Consider the following 20,135-nt stretch of genomic DNA (forward strand, 5'->3'; position numbering starts at 1 on the left):
CTGCCAGGAGGAGCTCGCAGAGGGGGGGCTGGGGCTGAGATGTGCGCAGGGGCAGAAGTGGGGGCAGAAGATGGGGCTGGGGCCACAGCCAGATGACTCCTCTCTGATCCATCCCCCTGCTCCCAGGTCTCCCTTCTCCATGCCTTGCCCTGAGGAGCCAGCACAGTCCCGGCCCCGGCCCAGCTCGAGATCTGCAGAGGCTGGGCAGGGCAGGCAGGCTCCGAGCTGTCTATGGGAGACACACCCGGGAAGCCGGGCCTCTTGCCACCTGGCTCCCAACATCCCATTTCCCAAAACACCCTGGGGCCCTGAGAGTCCTGAGTGACTAGCAGCCTCTGCGGAGTCAGGCTGCTTTAAATCTCACTCCCTGCCGGGGTGACCCGACACACCCATTTTCAGCTTTCGGGGCCTCAGTTTCCCCATCTGTAAGGTGGGGATAACAGCAGGCAGCACCTCACTCATTTGGTTGCAGGGACAATTCACTTAAAGCCCCAAGTTGGTGTCCAGTGAGTTATTACTGTGGTCCCTCATCAGGTCTGCACTGTCACCCCCCCATCCCCCCCACCCCCCGCACTTACCTACCAGACAGGGAGTGGGTTTTAATGCCAGCTTTTCTGCCCTGAAGCGAGCTGCCAACTGTGGTGGGAGCAGAGTAGGAGAGGATTGGGAGCCAGAGGCACCTGCCTGGCATTTGGCAGCCCTTCTAAAGCTGGACCTTCCCCACCCGCCCCCACCCCTCCAGGCCAGCTCGAGGCCGCCACCATGCAAGAGGTGACCTTGAGCCTGCTCATCCTCCTGACAGGTGCGTACCCAACCCCAGGACTGCCTTTCCCCCAACCCCCTCTGTGGAGTGGTGGCCTCTTTCCATGTGTGTCTCCTATGCTTTCCGCCTCCCCTGTGGGGCATGGACTACCAGGACAGCATCTCCTTGAGGGTACGAAGTGCCACACTGGTGATTTCAAGGGACACAGAGAGATAGGACCTCTTACAGCAGCAGCTCACACAGCTACAAAGTCACCCTCTTGAGGGACAAGAAGGCTCAGCCCTGCGTACTGGTCTTTAGAATCTCCCTAACACTAGTACAAGAGAAAACTGGGCGCTTAGTGTATGCAGAGGCTACGGAAATCTTTTATGCCTCAGTTTCCCTGGCTGTAAAAACGAAGACAATAATAGTATGCACTTACTAGCCATTACACGAGTTAGTACTTGAAAAGCAGTTAGAATGGGGCCCAGTGCAGAGTAAGCACATTGTGTTTGTGCTTTAAATATCATTAAAAATTACTAATCTCCTTTTCAAAAAGAAATAATAGAGCTCAGGCCCAGAGCTCAGGTGGCTCACTACTTCTAGCCTGAATGTAATCCTAGTCCTCTGCTTTTCTGGTATTTTTTATCCCTTACACGGGGTAAGATTGGCATGCCATCCAGGGTAGTAATATAAAGCTGCGTTTTTTAGTAGAGTGCATTATGTTTATAATTAGTGATTTGCTTTAAAAGGAAGTGGTGAGCAAACTCCGGAACAGGTGGGGTGGGGATGAGTCTCCGAGAACCACTGGGAACTGATGCCATCTGTCATCTTGATAAGTTGTGAGAATGTGGCCCCATGGGGGCCTGGGGGCTCAGTCGGCTAAGCGGTCAACTTCAGCTCAGGTTATGATCTCAAAGTTCGTGAATTCAAACCCTGCCGCGGGCTTGTGGCTCTCAGCACAGAGCCGGGTTCTGATCCTCTGTCTCCCTCTCTCTGCCCCTCCCCTATTCATCTCTCTCTCTCTCTCTCTCTCTCTCTCTCTCAAAAATAAACATTAAAAAAAAAAAAGAGTGTCATTCCATTTCTGCAGGAGGCGTGGATTAGTCAGGTGTCTGGAAACACCAGGCCACAGAGGGGCCCAAAGCCATCCAGATTAAAACCTATTTCAGGAAGCAAATGGCAGGCCTCACAGGTGTGGGGCTCAGGGGACAGTCCACACCTCCAGGGTGAGTGGTGCAGAGGCGGCCAGTTTGGGGCAGGTCACCTGTGCACTCAGGAGGAGGGGGACTGTCCCCTGAGGCTCTGTGGCTCTGCCCGCCGTCATCCCCTCTCCTTCCTAATTCCCTCAGCAGGCCTGCCTGCCCTGGACGCCAATGACCCAGAAGGTGAGTCAGACTGGACCCTTCCACCAGACTCACCCCCACCCTCGCCCCTTGGCTGTTGTCCTGGATTCACATTCTTTTTTCTTTCCTTGCAGATAAAAACAGTCCTTTCTACTATGGTGAGAGTGCACACCCCTCCCTTCTCGGCCTCCCCACCCCCACTACTATTTGGTGCCAAGGGTCCCACACAGGTTGGGTGAGGGTCCGATGTGGGTGAAACAGGGGTGAGGATAGGAAGGGGTGAGGATTGGGGCGCTGAACAGTCAACACCGTAGAATAAAGATATAAAGGAACAAATGAGGCCAGTCTGGTCCCTGGGAAGGTTCTCTTCTGGCAGGATAGACACACAGGAAGCCAGGACAGTTCACAGGAAGCTGTTATGGTTCAAATCAACTGCAGGGGGAAAGGTCTCTTGCAAAAACTGCCAGGAGGAGGTGAGCTATGTATGCGATGGCCTCCCTGCGGTCTGGTAGACACACTCCAGACCTTTGTTCCTTCTGATCCCTTCACCACAGCCTTCCCGACCACTCCTGCCCTCTGACTTTTTGTCCCCTGACCCTGCTTGTTTGCCTTCAGAAAGCTTATCTCCACCTGACCTTCCACTGAAACTCTTATCGCTTGTTTGTATGTAAAGGAGAATGTGAGCACAGGAGGGCTGGGGGGCCGGCACTTCACTCTGTACCTCCGGCTCCCTGCCCGTCACAAGTTTCCAATACCTACTGGTTGGACAGATGGAGGTTTGGATGGGGGAGGGCACAGCAGGCACTGACGACGCCCTCCGGGTCTCTCCTAGACTGGCATAGACTCCGGATCGGCGGGCTCATCTGCTCAGGGGTTCTGTGCGCCATCGGCATCATCGTCCTCATGAGTGAGTGGGCATGCCGGTGGCTGGGCCGGCTTGGCAGGGCGGTGGGACAGGGTCCTCTCTCCAACCAGCCCCTCTCCCCCAACAGGTGGGAAATGCAAATGCAAGTTCAGCCAGAAGCCCAGGTAAGATGGGTTTCCTGTGTGCCTGGCTCACACCCAACAGACACCTTTCACTGGAGGAAAGACCTAATCTCCCAGAAAGAGGCCTCCTGGCTCTGCCCTGGAGGGTTCTTGCCACTCAGATTTTCCCAGGTTTATTGTTCAGAGCTGATCATCTTTCGAGGGCCCCAAATCCTGAAAAGCTTTGGTCCCTGAAATGGTACAACCAGCAATGGAAAAACAGTCAGGAAGCTACGTCAGGGCAAGCTGCGAATCCCTTAGCCTCGAGGGGACAAGGAATCTGATCTCACCACTTTTCTTTCCCTAGTCACCATCCGGGGGATGCCCCACCTCTCATCACTCCAGGTAACACAGGACCAGAATGGGGGGAAGGGAACGGGGTGTGGGGGCTGGGTGAGCGTGTGCATGTGTGCACATGTGCACGTTCCTTGGGAAGAGAACTCCATTTGCATTCCCAAGCTGACCCATCATCTCCGTCAGGCTCTGCCCATCACTGAGGATGGATCAGCGGAAAGGACACGGACATCACTTCTCTTCCGTCAAGTCTTGGCTCTGCACGGGAGCCTGGACTCCAGGATGGAATTCTCCCTCCTCTCCTCAGACCCCCTTGCCAGGGTCTCATCTCACCTCTCACTGGGGGTGTCTTTTTATTCAATTTTTAATCTAAAAATTGATCTAGCCTCCTGCCTCCTTGCATTGGGGTGGGTTTTCACTGGCAGCTGGCACAGACGCCGGCAGCTCATCTCTCTGTTGGGAAAAGCCCGAAGGCCTGGTGAATGGCATGAGGTCCGGCCTCCGCCTCCCAAGGCTAGGGGAGCCACGAGTACAGTTTACAAGTTTTCTAGTAGCCAAATGGTGGGTACTCTGGGGAGCGAACGAGAGCTCCCCAGATGGAATGCTAGGACAGTCAAGTGGACACTGAGACCATCCCAGAAAAAGAAGGATGTAGATCTTCCTATCATGATGTGAGCAGTCAGATTATAATAGTAAGACCCCATGACCCCCCAAGTCACCCCTGAGACCCCATTATATTATAGAAAACCCTTCCTAGTACCCAACTGTCCCTGTAAGATCTCTAAATAATTCCCTATTAGACTAATAATATATAGTGGCCACATGGTGTGAGAACCTCCAAGGAGCTTCAAACTCCCTTGAGACTCCCCAATACCCAATAAGATATCCAAAATGTCCCCAAGGCCACCCCATATAATGCCCAAAACCCATTAAAACATCCCAAACGATCTCCTATGATGTCCTGAGACATGATCCCAAGAAGAGACCCAAAATAAACCAGTGACTTGTCCCTTAATAATGCCCTTATTTCCTTTAAACATCCCACGCAGCCCCCCATAATAATGAGACCACGCTCATGGGACTCGCAAAAACACAGCAGAGGCAGCCAAAATGCACACCTGGGACCTCCCCCCTCCATAACACTGTTCCCAGGACATCACTCCTTCTCGCTTCCCTCCCCCTCCATGCCACTCGGGAGACCCCTTCTCCCAAAGTCCCACAACGAGTGGGGCAGGTGCACAGCGCGTTTATTGAGCTCATACACTTTCTGTCCTCTCTAGAGACAGGAGAGTGCGACACCCCCCCCCCCCAACAACTACTTTCCGGCCTGTTTCCCATAAAGGCGCAAGAGGGCCAACCTGCTGGGCTTCCGCCTGAGGAGTAGGCATGCGCACACGTAGCAGAGGAAGTTAGCAAGCCAGGCCGGAAACCGGCCCAGCGACTGATGACGTCACCGAGACGGGCACTAAAAGCGATTGGCCAGATTGAGTTTAGAGGGCAAGGAAAGCTGTCTCCACGTGGGTACTTTCACTGAGAGCAGGGTCGGGGGAGTGGGCTTGAGGGGGGCGCTTCCAGACCTCATGGAGTTCTGCACGTTACCCCCACCGTGACTTCGGTGTCCCGGCCCCTTGCAGCGTCCCAGCCCGAGCCCCCAGGTCATCCTTAGTTGGAGCGTGTGCCGCCAGCCAAGGTGTTGCTTGAGACTGGAAGTTCAAGGCTCTAGTCTCGAACTCGGCCTGTGGTCAGTACCTCACAGATACCATCACCCAGGGTAGGGCCAGGAGGCCATTCAAGTGGGTGTCCAGAGGCCGGGGACTCCCTGTGCCAGTGCCCCCTCCCCTCCAAGCCATGTCCAAGGTCCCAAGGTCTCCTTGCGTTTCAGGCACTGAGGTCTAACTCGTGATGCTGGTAGATCTGTGTGGGGCCTTTGAAGCAAGCAGCGAAGAGGAAGCGTCTGCCGGCCATGGCGACGTGAGCGAAGGCACGAGGGGCCACCAAGGCTGGGGGCCCCAGCTCCTGCAGCGGCTCCAAGAGCCCTTTGTCAGGCTCAAGACGGAAGACCCTACTGAAGGCGAAGTCGCTGCCCAGGATAGCCAGCTGGTCCCTGGCGATGAGCAGTGGCTGAAAGACGTGGGCACCACGAGAGGGCAGTTGCTGTAGCAGGCGGAACATGGAGCCATCCCAGCGCATGACCTGTGGAGTGCAGCCCCAGGTTAGGGCCTGGGGTCCAGGCGGGCCAGGCCTGCAGGCAGCGCTCTGCACTTCAGAGCACTTGGGACAGCTTGGAGACAGGCCTGTAGGTCCCCAAACTCCTACAGCTTTCTTACCTTCATATGTGTCACCGCCCAGCTGCTCAGGCCACAGACCTGAAGTCATTCTTGGCCCCTCTCCCTCCCTCACACCCCACATAGAGTCGGTCAGCTTCGCCTGTGAAGCTGTTTCTCCTGTCTCCGCTGGCCACACTCCGGCCCAGACACAGTCACCTCCCTCCTGGACCATGACAGCAGGCTGTGTCCCTGGTCTCCCCACCTCCATCCCTGCACCCACATCTGCTCCCCACACATGTCCTGTGAACACCTGAGTCAGATCAGTGCCTTCCAGGCTCAGAGCCCTCTAGCTGGCGGCACCTCACCCCAGAGTGAGAGGGCTGGAGGGGGTGGGCCGTCAGCCCTGGGGATTCAGAGTGTGGTGGTTGTGGTCAAGTGCCCGAGGTCCAGAGCCAGAGTTTGGGGGTAGAATCAGAATCGTGGGGCCAGTGTCAATGTTGGGGGATAGGAAGTGATTTATGGTCAGCCAGCCTGAGGAGTCACCGTCTTGGGGTCAGCGTCAGGGTGGCCAGAGTTTAAAGATCAGTATGCTAGGTGGGGTCAGAGTTCCAAGGTCAGAGTTGAGAGGCCAGTGTGCAAGGTGGGGTCAGTGCTGAAAACCTGGCCCCGAGGGGGCCGCAGGTCAGGTCTGCCTCCGCTGCCTGCCCCGCCCGACCGGGGCCAGCCTCACCATGGAGTCCCCGATGTAGCGCGTCAGGCACAGGAACACGTGCCCGCCAGTCTGGAAGTGGCGTGTTGCGTAGACGTCCTCAGCCTCGGGGATGTCCGTGCGCCGCTCGAAGCGGCCCCCGAGCCAGTGGAAGAGGACGGGCCGCTGTGAGGCGGAGGCCAGCAGCAGATGGGGCCGGCCGTCCAGCTCCAGGGCCTCGGCGTCCGTGTCCCGGTGCCAGGCGTGCAGGCTCTGGCGAGGGTAGAAGCCGGGCCCATCCTGGCAGAGCAGCGTGGTGCTGCCTGCCTTGGAGGCGTCGGCCACCACGAAGCAGGGCCGCCCGTCCAGCCACAGGAGCTCGGCGTCATTGGGCCGCAGCAGCTGTCGCGGGGCCAGGGCCTGAGTGGGGGCCAGGCGCAGGCCGGGGGCGGGCCGGGCCCACAGCTGCGAGCCCCCCCACAGGCGGGCGGCCAGCACGAAGAGGCGCGGGCCCAGCACCAGTGGCTTGCAGGACACCACTGAGGGCGCTGTGGGGGGAGGGGGGAGGGGAGTGGGAGGGCAGGTCAGGCCAGGGGGCAGGGCAGGGGACAGGGCCGGGCAGGAGGCTGGGAGGGGGGCTCACCGGACAGCTCTTCCTCGGGCCGGAAACGCTGTAGACTATAGTCCCAGGTGAGGATCAGACAGCGGCCTGCAAAGGGCTGGGCCAGGACGATGTGGGGCTCCCCCTGGTAGGAGAAAGACTCCACGCCCAACGCCGACTCCCCGACCGTCTGGAACCAGGACAGCTCTGGGGGGTGGCGGGAGAGAGTCAGCCAGGTGTGGGGGACCTCATCGCTGAGCCTCGATTTGCACATCTCTGAAATGAGGACCGTCACAGGAGCACCTCATAGGGACATCGAGTGGAATCTTTATCTATAGACGAATTAAGTCACAGCGACGTGGGAAGACCTTATTTTCTGAGCTGCATGGCGTCATCAAATAACTGCTTAGTAACAGCGTATTTGTGAATCCATTTAACTCCACGAGATCCCTACGAGGGACATTTCATTATACCCATTTTACAGATGAGGAAACTCAGGCGGAGAGGCAGGCACAGGAGTGCCGCACAGTCCATCTTCGTCTTCCACAGAATAGGACTAGAGCACAAAGCTGCCCTGCGGGACATGGGGGGGAGAGGGGGACAGGGGGGGGGAGAGGGGGCCAGCGGGGGAGAGGCCGAGTCATCTCAGCCCTCCCCCGACACCTCTCTCCTGAGCTGAGACGTGGCCATGTTCGCACCAAGTTTCCAAGCGAAAACAGGCCGAGCCGTGGGGGTGATGCTCGCCTCACCTTTCCCTTCTCCCCTCTTTCCCCCTCTCCCATGTGCGGTGACTCAGTTTCAATCATGGAAGCCAGGACGACACCCAGGGGCCGCCCCCACCACCTGGCCTGCTCACCTCAGTCCCTCCTCCTTCTCTAGTTCACTGTAAACAACTTCGATTTTATGGTCCTGATGTACCAAGGTTGCCCAGCGTGGTGGCGGATGCACCAGGTGGTGGACTCTGGGTTCTAATACTTCACTCTGTGTGCCAGGCCCTGTCTCCAGGTACCAGAGCCGAGGCAGTGAACCAAACCACCAAGGATGCCCACCCCAAGGTGGATCTCTTTAAAATGTCCATCCTATCATCACCCCCTGCTCAGAGCCCTCCACGGCTTCCCACAGCCGTCAGGATAGAGTCCACTCTGCTCTCTGTGGCTTTCAGAGTCGTACAGAGTGAGGCCCCTGCCGCCTTCAATGTCACTTGTGTTCTGTCCTGCACTCACTCCCCAGGACACTGCCTGCCTGTGACCCTCAGGCGGGACAAACTCTCTGCTCCTCCAGGGCCATTGCACATGCTGTCCCCTCTCTCTAGAGTGCTCTTCTGGATCTAAAGCCACCACTTCAGAGAAGCCTTCTCCAATCAATGCCCCATGGAAGGGAGGACCACTGCCCTCACTGAATCTCCCTCACCGCTCCCTGTGTTTATCACAATGCATAGCACACATTTGTTTCTGCAACATTTTATTTAATGCCTGCATCCTCACCCGCCAGGGCTCTGCAGGCCGGGCCCTATCTGGGCCCTATCTTGGTTACCACACTGTGCCCATTGCCTCTCCCAGGGCTGCACACACAGTGCACCTAGTGAAGCTTTGAGGGGTAGCTTAAGTTAAATTCTCCAGTTTGATGGGTCCCACAAACCAAAAACATGTCTCACACTTAGATGACGGTAATAATTATTACATCCATGGTCTTCAGATCTGAACTCAAATACACGCTGCTCCAGGAAGCCCTGCCTGGCCCTCGCTCTGGCTCTGGGTGCCTGCAGCTCTCTCGACTTCCCCCATCCTGGCCCTGAACACTGTCTCACTGTCCACCTTCCTCTGTGCCATGGGCCCTGGGAGGGCAGGAGCCAGGCCATCCTCAGAGCTGCCGAGTCTCCTGCAGTTCCCGGGACCCACAGAGGTACCAAAATATATTTATGGAAAAGCAGAATGATCGTAGCAAGTATTTTTAAAAGGTCATTTTTATATTAGTAACACCAAGCAGAGTGAACATTCAGGAGGGCCCAGGTGCATCACTGAATGCTCACTGCAATCCCACGTCACTGTTTATTACCCCCATTTTACAGATGAGGAAACTGAGGCTAAGGGCGGTGATGCTGCTTGCTGAGGGTCTCACAAGCTGGGAAGCGGCAGAGCAGGGGTGAGGCGAGCCCGTCAGCGCTGGCAGCCATCCCCCTGATCTCCCCCCTTCTTCTGGACCCCTGCTGCCCCTCCCGCCCTGCCCGGAAAGCCCCCACCTATGGCTCTGCACTTGAACGTCTTGGGATCGAGGTGGCGGAGCTGCCTGTGGGCCAGAGCAGTGGGGCCGGCGCAGGCCCCGGTGCCCACGCTGGCATTCACGGTGGGCATCCACTGCAGCAGCCAGAGGACACGGCAGTCACACTGGATCGGGTTCCCGCGGAGGTCCCTGGGGCAAGAGGCCGGAGAGGGGCTGCGACCTGGCTTCCAACCCCCCCCAAGGCCACACTCCCCGCCCCCTCCCCGGGGCAAGGGTTTGAGATGGGGCCCCAGAGGTGGCTTGGGAAATACATAAGGACCGTTGTGGCCATGCTTAGTTATGCCAACTGAAAGTGGGCACACGGCAGTCCCCTTCCCTCTCAAACATTCCCCAACCCCTCCCCCGGCCCAGTCCCCTTGAGCCTCACACATGAGTTAGCGTCTCCAGGCCTCGGAACAGGAATCTGGGGAGAGTCTCGAGATTGTTATTGGCCAGGCTCCTGGTGGAAGGAGAGGAGGAGGGACCGTCACCAGTGACCTGGATGCCCCATGTTCCCGGGTGACGGGGCCCCGGGGGGCCTGTGAGGGCAGGCTGGGGAGGCAGAGGGGTGAGGCCTCAGACGCACAGGTGTGTGAGGGAGCGGAGTCCTCTGAGAGCGTTCTTAGAGATGGAGCCAACATCATTGTCCTCGATGAAGCTGCGGAGGGAAGGCACGGTGAGCGGGAGGCCCCGCTGCGGCCCCGTAGTGCTTGGGGGAATGCGCCCCATGGAAGCCACAGGCCTCGGGAATGTGCTGAAGCCTCCCCAGAAACCTCTCCTCACCAGGGTCCCAGACTACAATCCCAAGAACCAAGACCCTAACTCTGTGCTCATTGCCTGCCTGACAGTGAACACTGCCACCACGTCACCACCACGGCCACCAACAGATCACCAACACCAACACCAGCACCAAGATCACCACCAATACCTCCACCATCATCCATTATGACTGACACCCATGCCTCTATCACCATCAACACCGCCGGTGCCAAGAAGGGCCATTACCATCAACACCATACTGCGCCACCACCGTCACCACCACCAGCATGACCACCCACTGTCACCAACACCATCATTACCAGGCCTTACCGGGCAATATGGATAAGCATCACTGACAACACACCCTTCAGGACAACACCAAAATGACCACCACCATCATCACCAACCCTGCCACCATTTCCAAAAGCATTAGCATTAGTACCAGCACGGCCAATACCAACATTCCCATTATGTCCAGCACTCCCTTCTCTACCCACCAGGAGCACCACCACTGCCACAACTTTCCTACGTACCAACACCTCCATCATTCCCACTAAGCCCAGTACCAACAAGGTCACCCTTACACCGACACCAACATCCTACCCACAGCCGCTGCCCACAGCAACACCAATACTGTAATTACCACCACCCACAACACTGATAACACTAACATCGACCCCTCAGACTTCACGGTCAGTATCACCACCAGGACGATCACCACTGGGGCTGCCATTTTTGCCAGCATCATCCCCACTCCGTCATCGTGGATCATGCCAGCACTTCCCCGTGAATGGCAGCCATGGGATCACCCTCAACACCATTATCACCAGCACCAGCCCAGTGCCAGCGGTGTCATACTGTCATCACCGCCACCACTACTGCCATCAGTACCACTATCATCACCGCCTCAGAGTTGTTTCCTGTTGATTTGAAACAGTTCCTTGCCTCTGGCCTCTTTGTCCTCTCCCTGGGCTCCCATAAGTCAGGTAGGGCCAGAAACAGTCTTCAGTTCTCCAGGCCCTTTGTGGACCTTGAAGCACAGAGAGGGGAGGTGAGCAGGCTGAGATCACACAGCTGAGCAGGCCTCCTGCCCAGACACCAGACCTCTTGCCCCTCCAGGAAGGACCCTTGTCCAGACCCTCCCACCTGTGCCGATAAGCCTCTATACCTCTCTCCACTCTAGGAAACACATCTGCCGAGCCCCCTTCCCCGCCCCCAACCCCTGGTCTCACTCACAGGTACTGCAGGTGGGACAGGCCTGCAAACGCATCGTCCTCAATCACAGAGAAGGAGTTGGATGTGAAGAGCCTGGCAAGGGAGCAAGAAAGACATTTTTCCAGAGTTGCGGCCCCCTCCCTTTTCACCTCGGCCCCACCCTCAACCCAGGTGGGCACAGTCACACACACCAGTGTACACACCCCACGCACCTGCAGGAACGCCCACCCACTCCCTCGAGCTAGTTGTCGATTTGGCTGGGCCCCACTCACAGCAAGTGCAGTGTGGGCACCCTCAGGAAGCTGCCGGCCTTCAGCTGGGTGACTCCAGTCCTAACGAGTGAGCTGGGGAGGTGGGCAATGGTGGGTGAGCAGCAAACTGCCCCAATGCCCCAGGCCAGCCCCACAGCCATCTCCTGTTTGGAAACACTGGCCTGCCACCCCACCCTGGATGTGGTTCCCTTACATCCCAGGGACACAGGATTTGCCCCTCACTTGGCAAGGATCCTGGCAACATTCAGCCCACCCCCTGGCTGTCCCCTGCTGGGGCCCGGAACGCTGCCCCCCTGCTTTGGAGTTGCCCTTCCGCTCTTGTCCAAATCCCAGCAGCCTCTGTGAGGCATCCCAACATCCTTTGCTGCCCGCCTCCCAAGATCCTGATATCCTCGGGGGGGCCGGCACCCTGCCCCCAAGCCCTGGGGTCCCAGGACTCCCGTCCTCATCCTCACGTGACACTCACAGTGACAGCAGGGTCGGGGAGAAGCTCTCAGGCAGGTCCGGAGAGCCCTCACACAGGGCACTATCCTTGGAGCAGGAGCAGCTCAGAGGACACTTTCCCTTTGGGGGTCTCCAGGCCCCCCCCACGCCCGCTCCGGCCAGCAGCAGCAGCAGCAGCAGCAGCAGCAGGACGCCGGCCCCTCCCATCCCCCTCGCCCCCGCTGTGGCACCGGCTTCTCTCCGCACCGGCTCTGAGGGCTGGGGCCGCTACACCTCGCATGCCAGGCGACCCTCCATTCCTCCAGCTGGCACGTCCCGTCCTGGCTTCCCTCTCCCTTTCTCAGTCTTTCTTTCAGCCCGTCTTTCTTCCCCTGTCCCTTTGGTGTCCAATTTTCTGTTTACTTCTCTTTCCCTGCCTTTCTGACTCAGTGAATTAGTCTGTTTTCCACTCTCTGTCTCTCTTTAGTTCTGTTTCTCTATCTCTGTTTCTCTCTCTCAGTCTCTGTCTGCCTGTTGGCCTGCGTGTGTGTGCCTCTGTCTGGTATCTTTATTTCTCACCCCCCTTTCCAGTTCCCTGTTCTTCCCCTCCTCCCACGCCCCTTCTCCTTGGAGGTTTGGGAAAGGGACTCACTGGGCACCGGGTGCCCGCAGCAAAGCAACGTAAGAAGGAGGAGGGGGTCAGAGGCCATAGGAAGAGCAGCCCTAAGGAAGGGACTGGATGGCCCCATGGGAGGGGAGGGGCCACAAAGGCCAGAGCTGACCGCTCTCAGCCAGCCCCCTCCCCAGATTTCCCACTCCACCCCACTCAGGGAGTGTAAGGAGGATGTCACCCGGGTGGGGACCGGATGGCTCTGCAGGCGGAGGGAGTGGGAGGAGAGCCGACCAGGGGCAGGAGCCATCCTGGCCACGCCTAGCCGGCCCCCACCCATGGCTCCCGGAGGGTGTGCTGTGTGAGTCCCTGAGGATTGGAAGGGTCCAGCTGCTCCCTCTGGTGGCCAAACAGGGCAGAGCAGCTGCCCTGACCCAAACCCGCAGCCTCCTGTGCCAGCCTGAAATTAACCCCTTGAGTGCCCACCACCCACTATGGATATGGAACCAATGCAAGCAGACAATGATGGTGATGATGCCGTCCCCTTCTTCGGCGTTGGTTCTGCACTAGGCCCTGTCCTCAAAGTTTATTAGCTCATGCTGACCTCACCACAACCCTCTAAAGCTGACCGTGTTATATGGCTATTTTACAGGCACGAACAGAGGAGCAGAGATCAAGATATTTGAGATTTGGCTTGCTGACTGGGGCTGAGCCAGCACTCAAGCCCGGGAAGCCAGTTCCAGGGCCTCTTCGCGTGATTTTGTGCTCTTGGGGGACCGGAACTCATGCACACTGGTTGTTTTCATTTGGACTCTGCTTTTAGCATTAAATAAGAAAGATACATAAATAAATGACACTTGGTCCCCAACCTGAAATAGTAGTAACAATAGTCATTGAGCACTTACTGTATGCCTGCCTTAACATGAGTTTACTCAGTTCTCACCACAACCCAGTGAGGTGAGATCCCCACTTTGCAGAGGGGAAAACTGAGGCAGGAAGTGATTAAGTGATTCGCTTCATGGCACTGGACAGATCTAAACCCAACCTCTGTCCTCCCCCTGCCCCGCCCCCCAAGGGAAACACACAGCCTCTCTGCCTACAGCCTCACACGCCGGAAGATGTGGAGGACAGGGAGCCACCAGCACCAGCTCAGGAAGGACCGTGGGCTCAGTTCTGCATGGGCTCAGTCAAGTCGTTTCACGTCCCTGATCCTCAGTTTTCCCATCTGTCGAGTGGAGCAGTCAGGGGCACCCACTTCCCAGGGGTGCAGAGCACTCCATGATGAAGGAGACAGTGGCCCCTACTTGTGTGGGCCAGTGCAGGGTGGGCGGCCTGCCAGGGTCGGCAGGCCTGGGGGTGGACTCTGGACCCAAGTGCTTGTCCTGGACCCAGCTGCTCTGTGATTTGAGCAAGATGATGATAAACTTCTTTACGGGTCTTTACAGCGACACAGAGGAGACACAGACAGGCCTAAATCCATACACACAGAGTACCCTGCCAACAGGGTTCTTACTGAGGCTTACAAGGAGAATGACAATGGCAGCAGTGATGGTAGCTAACGTGTGTGTGTGTGTGTGTGTGTGTGTGTGTGTGTGTGACTTACTGTTTTCCAGGCTTTGTTCTAAATGTTTTCCATGGATCATTTCAGACAATCATCGTAACTTCCCTCTGAGGTGACTACACCTTTATCCCCATTTTAAAGATGGAAAAACTGAGCCTCAGAGAGGTTAAATCATGTGCCCAGCATCATGCAGCTAGAAAGTGGCTGAGCTGCTCCACTGGGGAGAAGCTGGCCTGTGCAAGGGAGAAGCCAAGCTCTGGCCAGAGTTAGCCAGGTGCCCCCAGCCCTGCTTCTCTCCTCTGCTCCTCTGTCAGCCTCTCCCAAGGCTGCATAAACATCAGGGTTATCATTAACCAGAGAGTGCTGGTGACCCTGGGGTGCAAGGCCACGAGGGGCAGAGGCTCAGACGCACAGGGATGAGGGTGCGTCGCAAAGCCCCCTGGGTCCTCTGAGGTGGGCTCTGTCTGTCCACCTGCTCCTGACTCTGTGTCCTACAGAGGCTGAGCCTGTGTCCACCTCTTTCAGGCTGGGGGCAGTTTCTGTCCTTAACCACCGGGGACCTCAGGAGAATCAGCTCCACCTCGCTAAACCTCCGTTTGCTCGTCTCTAAAATGAAGTTAATAGTAAGACAGTGTTGGGTTCAGAGACTCCGAGTCTGGCCCGGTGTTATACGTATGACCTTGGTGATTTCTCCACTTTATAGGACAGAAAACTGAGGCACAGAGAGGTCACATGGGCTGCTCGAGGTCATACGACCAGAGCCCGGAGCTGATCCCAGGTTTCTGTGTCGCCAGTGCCTATGAAGCTGGCCCGCCCACGAGGACACCATGCGTGTTGCTCTCCGGGGAGTCCCGCAGGCGACATGGATCGGGAAAGGAGCAGGTTCGGCGCATCAGCACAACGGGGTGGTGTCTCCAAGTGTGCGAACACAAGTGCGTAGGCATATCTGTGCCTGAGTGGCCAGCTGTGTCCTGTTCGTGCATTTGTGTGTGTGTGTGGTTATGGAAGAGTGTGGCTGGTTGTATGGCTGTGTCCTGCCTCAGTTTCCCCATCTGTGTCTGCTTCTCTCTGTCCCCACATCAGTGTGTGCAGGTATGTGCATACAGGTGTACACAGTTTGAGGCCTTCACATCTCTGAAATTGTGTGGGAGGGCTGGCTGTGCGCCTGTGCCTTTGAATGTACTGACGGGCACTGTGTGTATTGGTGTGTTTCCGTATGGCTGCTTGTGTCTTCCTGACATATCTTTGTGACCATTTCTAAAGACGGACACTTGTGTGGCTAAGGCTTTGTGACTCTATACAGGCATCCATCTGAATGAGTGTGTGTGTGTGCGTGTGTGTGGGGTGTGCACTCCCGGGGGACCGCACAGTCAGCAACAGAAAACACACAGAAACGCCCCCAGACAGCCCCGTGGTGCTGACCAGGTCTCCACAGAACAATGGGCTCAGGGGTCAGCGGGCTCCAATGGGCTCAGACGGCCTTAGGCCCCGACTGGGCGCACTTCCCAGGGAGCCTCACAGAAAATCACTGACACCCCCCACCGCAGGGCAGAAGCGCTCGGTGGCCCGCGGGCCGGCCTGCATGTGCATGTGTGTGTCTGCCGTGGGGCTTCCCTGCCGACACCTCCTCTCCCCAGCTGTCCCCAGCGCCTGCCGCCTACAGTCGCTCATCTGAGCCGAGAGAGTTAACCCAGCGGGCCAGGGCGGTCTGGGCTGGGGGCCGCCCCCTGGCCCCCCTCCAGCCCAGGCTCCAGTTACAGCTGCTGGTCGGGGAGGGTGAGGGTGGGGTGGGGCCGGGAGGGGAGACCGCTGAGGGCGGCGCAGTCCAGCTCTGGGCCAGGGGGTCCAAAGTGCTCACCCCCGGCACAGCCGGACATTTGGGGGCCTTCTTTCAGCAGGGGACAGCCTGACTGGGGTGAGCGTCCCCTGCCCCCACTCCGGGCCTCACCCCTCGCCTGGCTCGGCCACCTATTTTGGGAGCAGGAGTGGCCAAGCCCAAGGCTTTCCAGGCGGGCCAGACCCAAAAGGAAGGGAGCGTGGTGGGGACTGTGGGGTTCCCTGGGAGTGGGATTGGGGGGCGCAGCCCCTCCGTCCCCTGCTGCCGAGCATGCACCCCGGCTGGGGTGGGTTTGGGACACTCACATGTGTGAGTCAGATTGCGTCACTGTTTGGGGGCACCAGAGGCTCAGATGAGGAGTGTGTATTTGTGACTTTGTCTCCACCCCACATCGTGCTCCCACCGGAGGTTTGGGGCGTGGGCGTTGTTACTGCGTGTGCTGGTGTGTGTGTGTGTGTCTGGCATCTGTCTTCTGTCTCTCAACCCCGCTGCTCTGGGCCGCATGCCACTCGCCGGGTGCCGCCTGCCTGTGAAAGTGTCACCCGGGGGCAGGCGGAAGGGATGTTTCCCCCTTGTTCTCGTCATTTTCAGAAGGGGACAAAGGGTAGCCTCCCCCCCAGGGGCAGCCTGTAGCTGTGTGGCAGCCAGGCCTCACCCCAGCAGGGCTGTGCATGACCCCCGAGTGGGGGAAGGAAGGCTGTTGCCATGGTGGCCCATGTGAGGCAAATTCCTCCAGGGTGAAGTGGGAGATATTTATACCCGGGTCAGGCAGCCAGCGGGCCGTGCTGCGCGGGCAGGGGGCCCTCGGGTGTGTCCTGGCTGCCGTGTCCCTCACCCCTTGCCGTGCATCTGTCCCTCCGTCTGGGTGGGGCAAGCCACCCTGGTCTTCCCATTGGGTAGGTGTGGGGAATCTGGCCGCTGCTGTAGGGGGGCCCAGGCCTGCGGGGAACCCCTGTGACTGTGTGTGTGTCCCCCTGCCCTTGCCATGTGTCCTATGACCCCCGCTGTGGCTGTTTTGGTGACACTGTGTCCACATGAAGTAGGGGGTGCCCCTGTTTCTCAAAGTGGCCAAGGTAGGTGAGGGACATTTTTGGAATTAAGTCCCGGGAGTCTGATTTAACCCTTTGGGATCAAGCTCCAATGGCGGGGATACTAGGGAGCACAGTTCTTGACCCTTGATGTCCCCCAGGACAATGGCATCTCTCCACCACATCTTGGTTCTCTGTGTGGGTTTCCTCACCATGGCCAACGCAGGTGAGTCTGGGGTAGGTGGCCCACGACCCACCTCAGCCCGAGGGAGGGGGGAGGGGGAGGGGGGAGGGGAAGCCCTTCAAGAGAACCAGGTTGGAGACTCCAACTTACACAGACTCAGTTGGGGTACCAGGAAATTGAGGGTTTCACACGGGGCAGGGGAGGGGAGGATGCCCAGCTCAGACAAAAATGGAAGGTGAGACGGAGATCCACTTTCTTCGAAGGACAGAATCCCAGACAACATGGGATGAGAGGGAAGCTGTAGCAGTTAGGGACCTTCCTCGCCCCTCACCCCAGGACAGTGCAGATGAGGCAGCTAAGACCCAGAGAGGGGTGGACAGCCTTCTCAGGGTCCAATATTCCCCAAACTTTCAGCCCAGAACAGTAAAGCCCCCAAAAGGTCTCTCTTTGCCCCTCCCTGTCCAGAGTCCCAGGAAGCATCCGACCCCTGACTTCTTTCTCTTTCCAGAAGCTCCACAAGAACATGACCCATTCACTTATGGTGAGGGAGGGAGGGGCGTCTAAGGGAGGGGGCTGGGAGGGTGGGTGGCCTGGGGCTGCCCCTGCTGACCTCACTCCTCCTCTTCTCTCTCTTTCTCTATCTCTGACTCAGTGTTTATATCTCTTTCACTCTCCTCTCTTTCTCTTGTCTCTCAGAGATCCAGCTCTCTGACTCCTTGTTTTTATCTCCTGTAGTCTGTGTCTCTGTGTCTCTGTGTGTCTATTCGAGCCTTCCCTGTCTCTCTGATTCTCCTCTTCCTTCTGCCTCTCATATCTTATGGCTCATCCTCTGTTGCCTTCTCCCTTTCTCCCCTGTTTCCCCTCATCCTCTCCACCATCCTCCCCAACTTTTTTGTTTCCTCCCTCCTCCCTGCCTTGCCTACCTCTTCCTTTTCCCTCCCACCCTCTCCTCTCCCTGACCCCTCTCCTCTTCCTTCCACATCTGTTTCCTCCTCTCATTGCTCTCTCTCCCCTCCTCCCTGATCTTCCTTGCCCTCTCCTCCCCATTCTGCCCGTCTCCTATCCTCCCTCCTCCCCTCCCTGTTCTTACGGTCCTCCCTGCCGCCTACAGACTACCAAACCCTGCGGATCGGAGGGCTCATCATCGCCGGGATCCTCTTCATCCTGGGTATCCTCATCATCCTGAGTGAGTAGTACCTCCTCCCTGCTACCTCCAGGCCCTGCAGGTGCAGTGTTTCGTCCCCGTACCGCCCCCATCCCCGCCCTCTGCCCCGCCCCCATGGTGCCCGGGCCCGCCCTGTTGACGCCCCTACCCGGCCCCGCCCCGCCCCGCCCCCACCCCGCCTCTGGCCCCCACGGCCCCGCCCCTCGCGAGCCTGAGCTGGCGCTCTAGCGCCGCTCGGTGCCGGCTCAGAGCGGAATCTCAGCCCTGTCCTACGCCCACCCACAGGCAGAAGGTGCCGGTGCAAATTCAACCAGCAGCAGAGGTAAGAGGCCCCTCCGGGCTCTCACTCCTTCCTTCCGCTCTAGAGGGTCACTGGGAGTGAGGCGGGGAGTCCACTCGACCCGCAGCCAGAGACTCTTCGGCAAGTATGTATTAAGCACCTACTACGTGCCAAGCTGCAAGCCAGGCCCTAGGGACCAAACGGTGAATAAATCAACTGCCCTCCCTGCCTGGCTGAGCTCCCAGCCCGGTGGGGGCGGCGGCCGTGGGTTCCAACAGCCCCACAAATATAAAATCACAAAGTGTGATAAGTGCTGTGAAAGAAACAGCCACGGCGAAATGAGATCACCGCACTTGGCGGCCCAGTTTAGCTCCGAGTCCTGTTCCCAGTTCTTTGATTCATCTTTAAATAAAAATTTAAAGCAATGTACGAATACCTTCTCCGTGTTAAAGCAATTCTAAATGTTATTTTGAAGAATAGCTAGTGTTTAGTCCCACGTGCCAGATTATTGTTTTATCATGTATTATCTTATTTACTCCCCTTGTGTGAGCTACGTGCTGTTATTAACAACCTCATTTTACTGAGGAGGAAACCGAGGCACAGGGAGGTGAAGTCACTTGCCCGAGATCACTCAACTGGAAGATGAGGGTTCTGGGTTTCTAACTAGGCGGTCTCCAGGCCGTCTGTCCCCAGGCCCTTCGGCCCTCCCTCCCCCACCAACTTCCAGGCTCTCCTCCCAGCGCTCCGGGAGGCACTTGGAGCGCGTCCTGCCACACGCTTAAACCGCTCCTGGGTGAGCCCGGTTTTCTGGTTTCTGGCGGACCCCAAGCCTGCTGCTCGCCCATCTCTGGCCCTCAGTACAGGGGTCTGTGAAAGGAGGGCTGTAGCGGGGGATTCCTGGGAGCATCTGTCTCTTTCTTTTTTCGTCCCACTTCCTTCTGCCTCTCCTTTCCCAGGACTGGGGAGCCTGACGAAGAGGAGGGAACTTTCCGCAGCTCCATCCGCCGTGAGTCTGGGGAGACTTCGGGTGTTTGGGGGTGAGGGCTGGTTCCAAGAGGCCCTCTCCTGGCCCTCTCTGGGCGTGGGGAGGGAGGGGCTTGATCCGACAGCGAAGGTCCGGGAGCTCGCCTGCCGCTCCCCCTCCGCAGGAGCCGGGGTGCCTCTCCTGACACCCGAACTCTCCGTGTTCCCCCTCAGGTCTGTCCACCCGCAGGCGGTAGAGACACCTGGTACGACAGAACTCAGCCAGGTCCTGCGGCTCGGGCTAGGCTGGGGGCTGGGGGAGGAGGAGGGGACGAAGGGTGGGATGGGATGGCTGGGGGGCTCTGTGCCCTCTCACCCTTCCACCCCCACAGGATTCCCCCGGCACCTGATGCCTCCCACCCACCACCTGAGCCCCCGCCAGCACCTGGACTGCCCTCTTCGCCAGCCCTGCCCCCACAGACTCCTCTCTGCCGCCCAGACATCAATAAAACGTGCTTTTCTCTCTTGACAGCGCTTTACGGATCTGTCAGTCCTTCTGCGCGAAAGCCCGGGCGCCCCCAGGGCCCCGGCAGGGGGCGCCCCCACCCTTGGGGA

The 20,135-nt window shown here is 58.1% G+C and overlaps 3 protein-coding genes across 11 annotated transcripts in view; 2 read left to right on the forward strand and 1 right to left on the reverse strand.

The window, feature by feature from the left end:
* Positions 1 to 4,423, forward strand: part of FXYD3 (FXYD domain containing ion transport regulator 3) — a 6,751-nt gene extending 2,328 nt beyond the window's left edge. The window contains exons 2-8 of one of the 4 annotated variants that reach the window (XM_029926014.1): positions 743 to 802; positions 2,095 to 2,130; positions 2,223 to 2,246; positions 2,921 to 2,995; positions 3,081 to 3,117; positions 3,422 to 3,459; positions 3,595 to 4,423. In XM_029926014.1, coding sequence (XP_029781874.1) covers positions 743 to 802; positions 2,095 to 2,130; positions 2,223 to 2,246; positions 2,921 to 2,995; positions 3,081 to 3,117; positions 3,422 to 3,459; positions 3,595 to 3,611 — 287 coding nt within the window. In that variant the 3' untranslated portion in view covers positions 3,612 to 4,423. The remainder of the gene's footprint in view (positions 1 to 742; positions 803 to 2,094; positions 2,131 to 2,222; positions 2,247 to 2,920; positions 2,996 to 3,080; positions 3,118 to 3,421; positions 3,460 to 3,594) is intronic. The other 3 variants (XM_029926015.1, XM_029926016.1, XM_029926017.1) reach the window with 3 other exon arrangements.
* Positions 4,424 to 4,616: 193 nt separating this feature from the next.
* Positions 4,617 to 12,664, reverse strand: LGI4 (leucine rich repeat LGI family member 4). Of its 2 annotated transcripts, XM_029925928.1 has the most exons (10): positions 11,692 to 11,768; positions 11,470 to 11,541; positions 11,219 to 11,290; positions 10,928 to 11,012; positions 9,810 to 9,881; positions 9,612 to 9,683; positions 9,204 to 9,373; positions 7,007 to 7,171; positions 6,406 to 6,911; positions 4,617 to 5,601 (listed from the first exon to the last, which is right to left on the reverse strand). In XM_029925928.1, the coding sequence occupies exons 3-10, from the start codon at positions 11,250 to 11,252 to the stop codon at positions 5,287 to 5,289; spliced, it is 1,419 nt and encodes a 472-aa protein (XP_029781788.1). In that variant the 5' UTR covers positions 11,253 to 11,290; positions 11,470 to 11,541; positions 11,692 to 11,768; the 3' UTR covers positions 4,617 to 5,286. The 2 variants fall into 2 exon arrangements, with proteins under 2 accessions (XP_029781788.1, XP_029781787.1); XM_029925927.1 differs by lacking the exons at positions 10,928 to 11,012; positions 11,692 to 11,768 and adding an exon at positions 11,936 to 12,664.
* Positions 12,665 to 14,780: 2,116 nt separating this feature from the next.
* FXYD1 (FXYD domain containing ion transport regulator 1) lies at positions 14,781 to 20,049 on the forward strand. 5 transcript variants are annotated; one of them, XM_029926020.1, is made up of 8 exons: positions 14,781 to 14,995; positions 17,090 to 17,154; positions 17,621 to 17,653; positions 18,224 to 18,298; positions 18,563 to 18,599; positions 19,514 to 19,563; positions 19,755 to 19,806; positions 19,913 to 20,049. In XM_029926020.1, exons 1-7 carry the CDS (start codon positions 14,796 to 14,798, stop codon positions 19,775 to 19,777), a joined length of 483 nt encoding a protein of 160 aa, XP_029781880.1. In that variant the 5' UTR covers positions 14,781 to 14,795; the 3' UTR covers positions 19,778 to 19,806; positions 19,913 to 20,049. The 5 variants fall into 5 exon arrangements, with proteins under 5 accessions (XP_029781880.1, XP_029781879.1, XP_029781881.1 ...); XM_029926019.1 differs by having other exon boundaries at positions 19,755 to 19,786; XM_029926021.1 differs by lacking the exon at positions 14,781 to 14,995 and adding an exon at positions 15,856 to 15,978 and having other exon boundaries at positions 19,755 to 19,786.
* Positions 20,050 to 20,135: the final 86 nt, after the last annotated feature.

The sequence above is a fragment of the Suricata suricatta genome, chromosome 16 (genome assembly GCF_006229205.1).
Source record: "Suricata suricatta isolate VVHF042 chromosome 16, meerkat_22Aug2017_6uvM2_HiC, whole genome shotgun sequence".
In the NCBI taxonomy this organism is placed as follows: Eukaryota; Metazoa; Chordata; class Mammalia; order Carnivora; family Herpestidae; genus Suricata; species Suricata suricatta.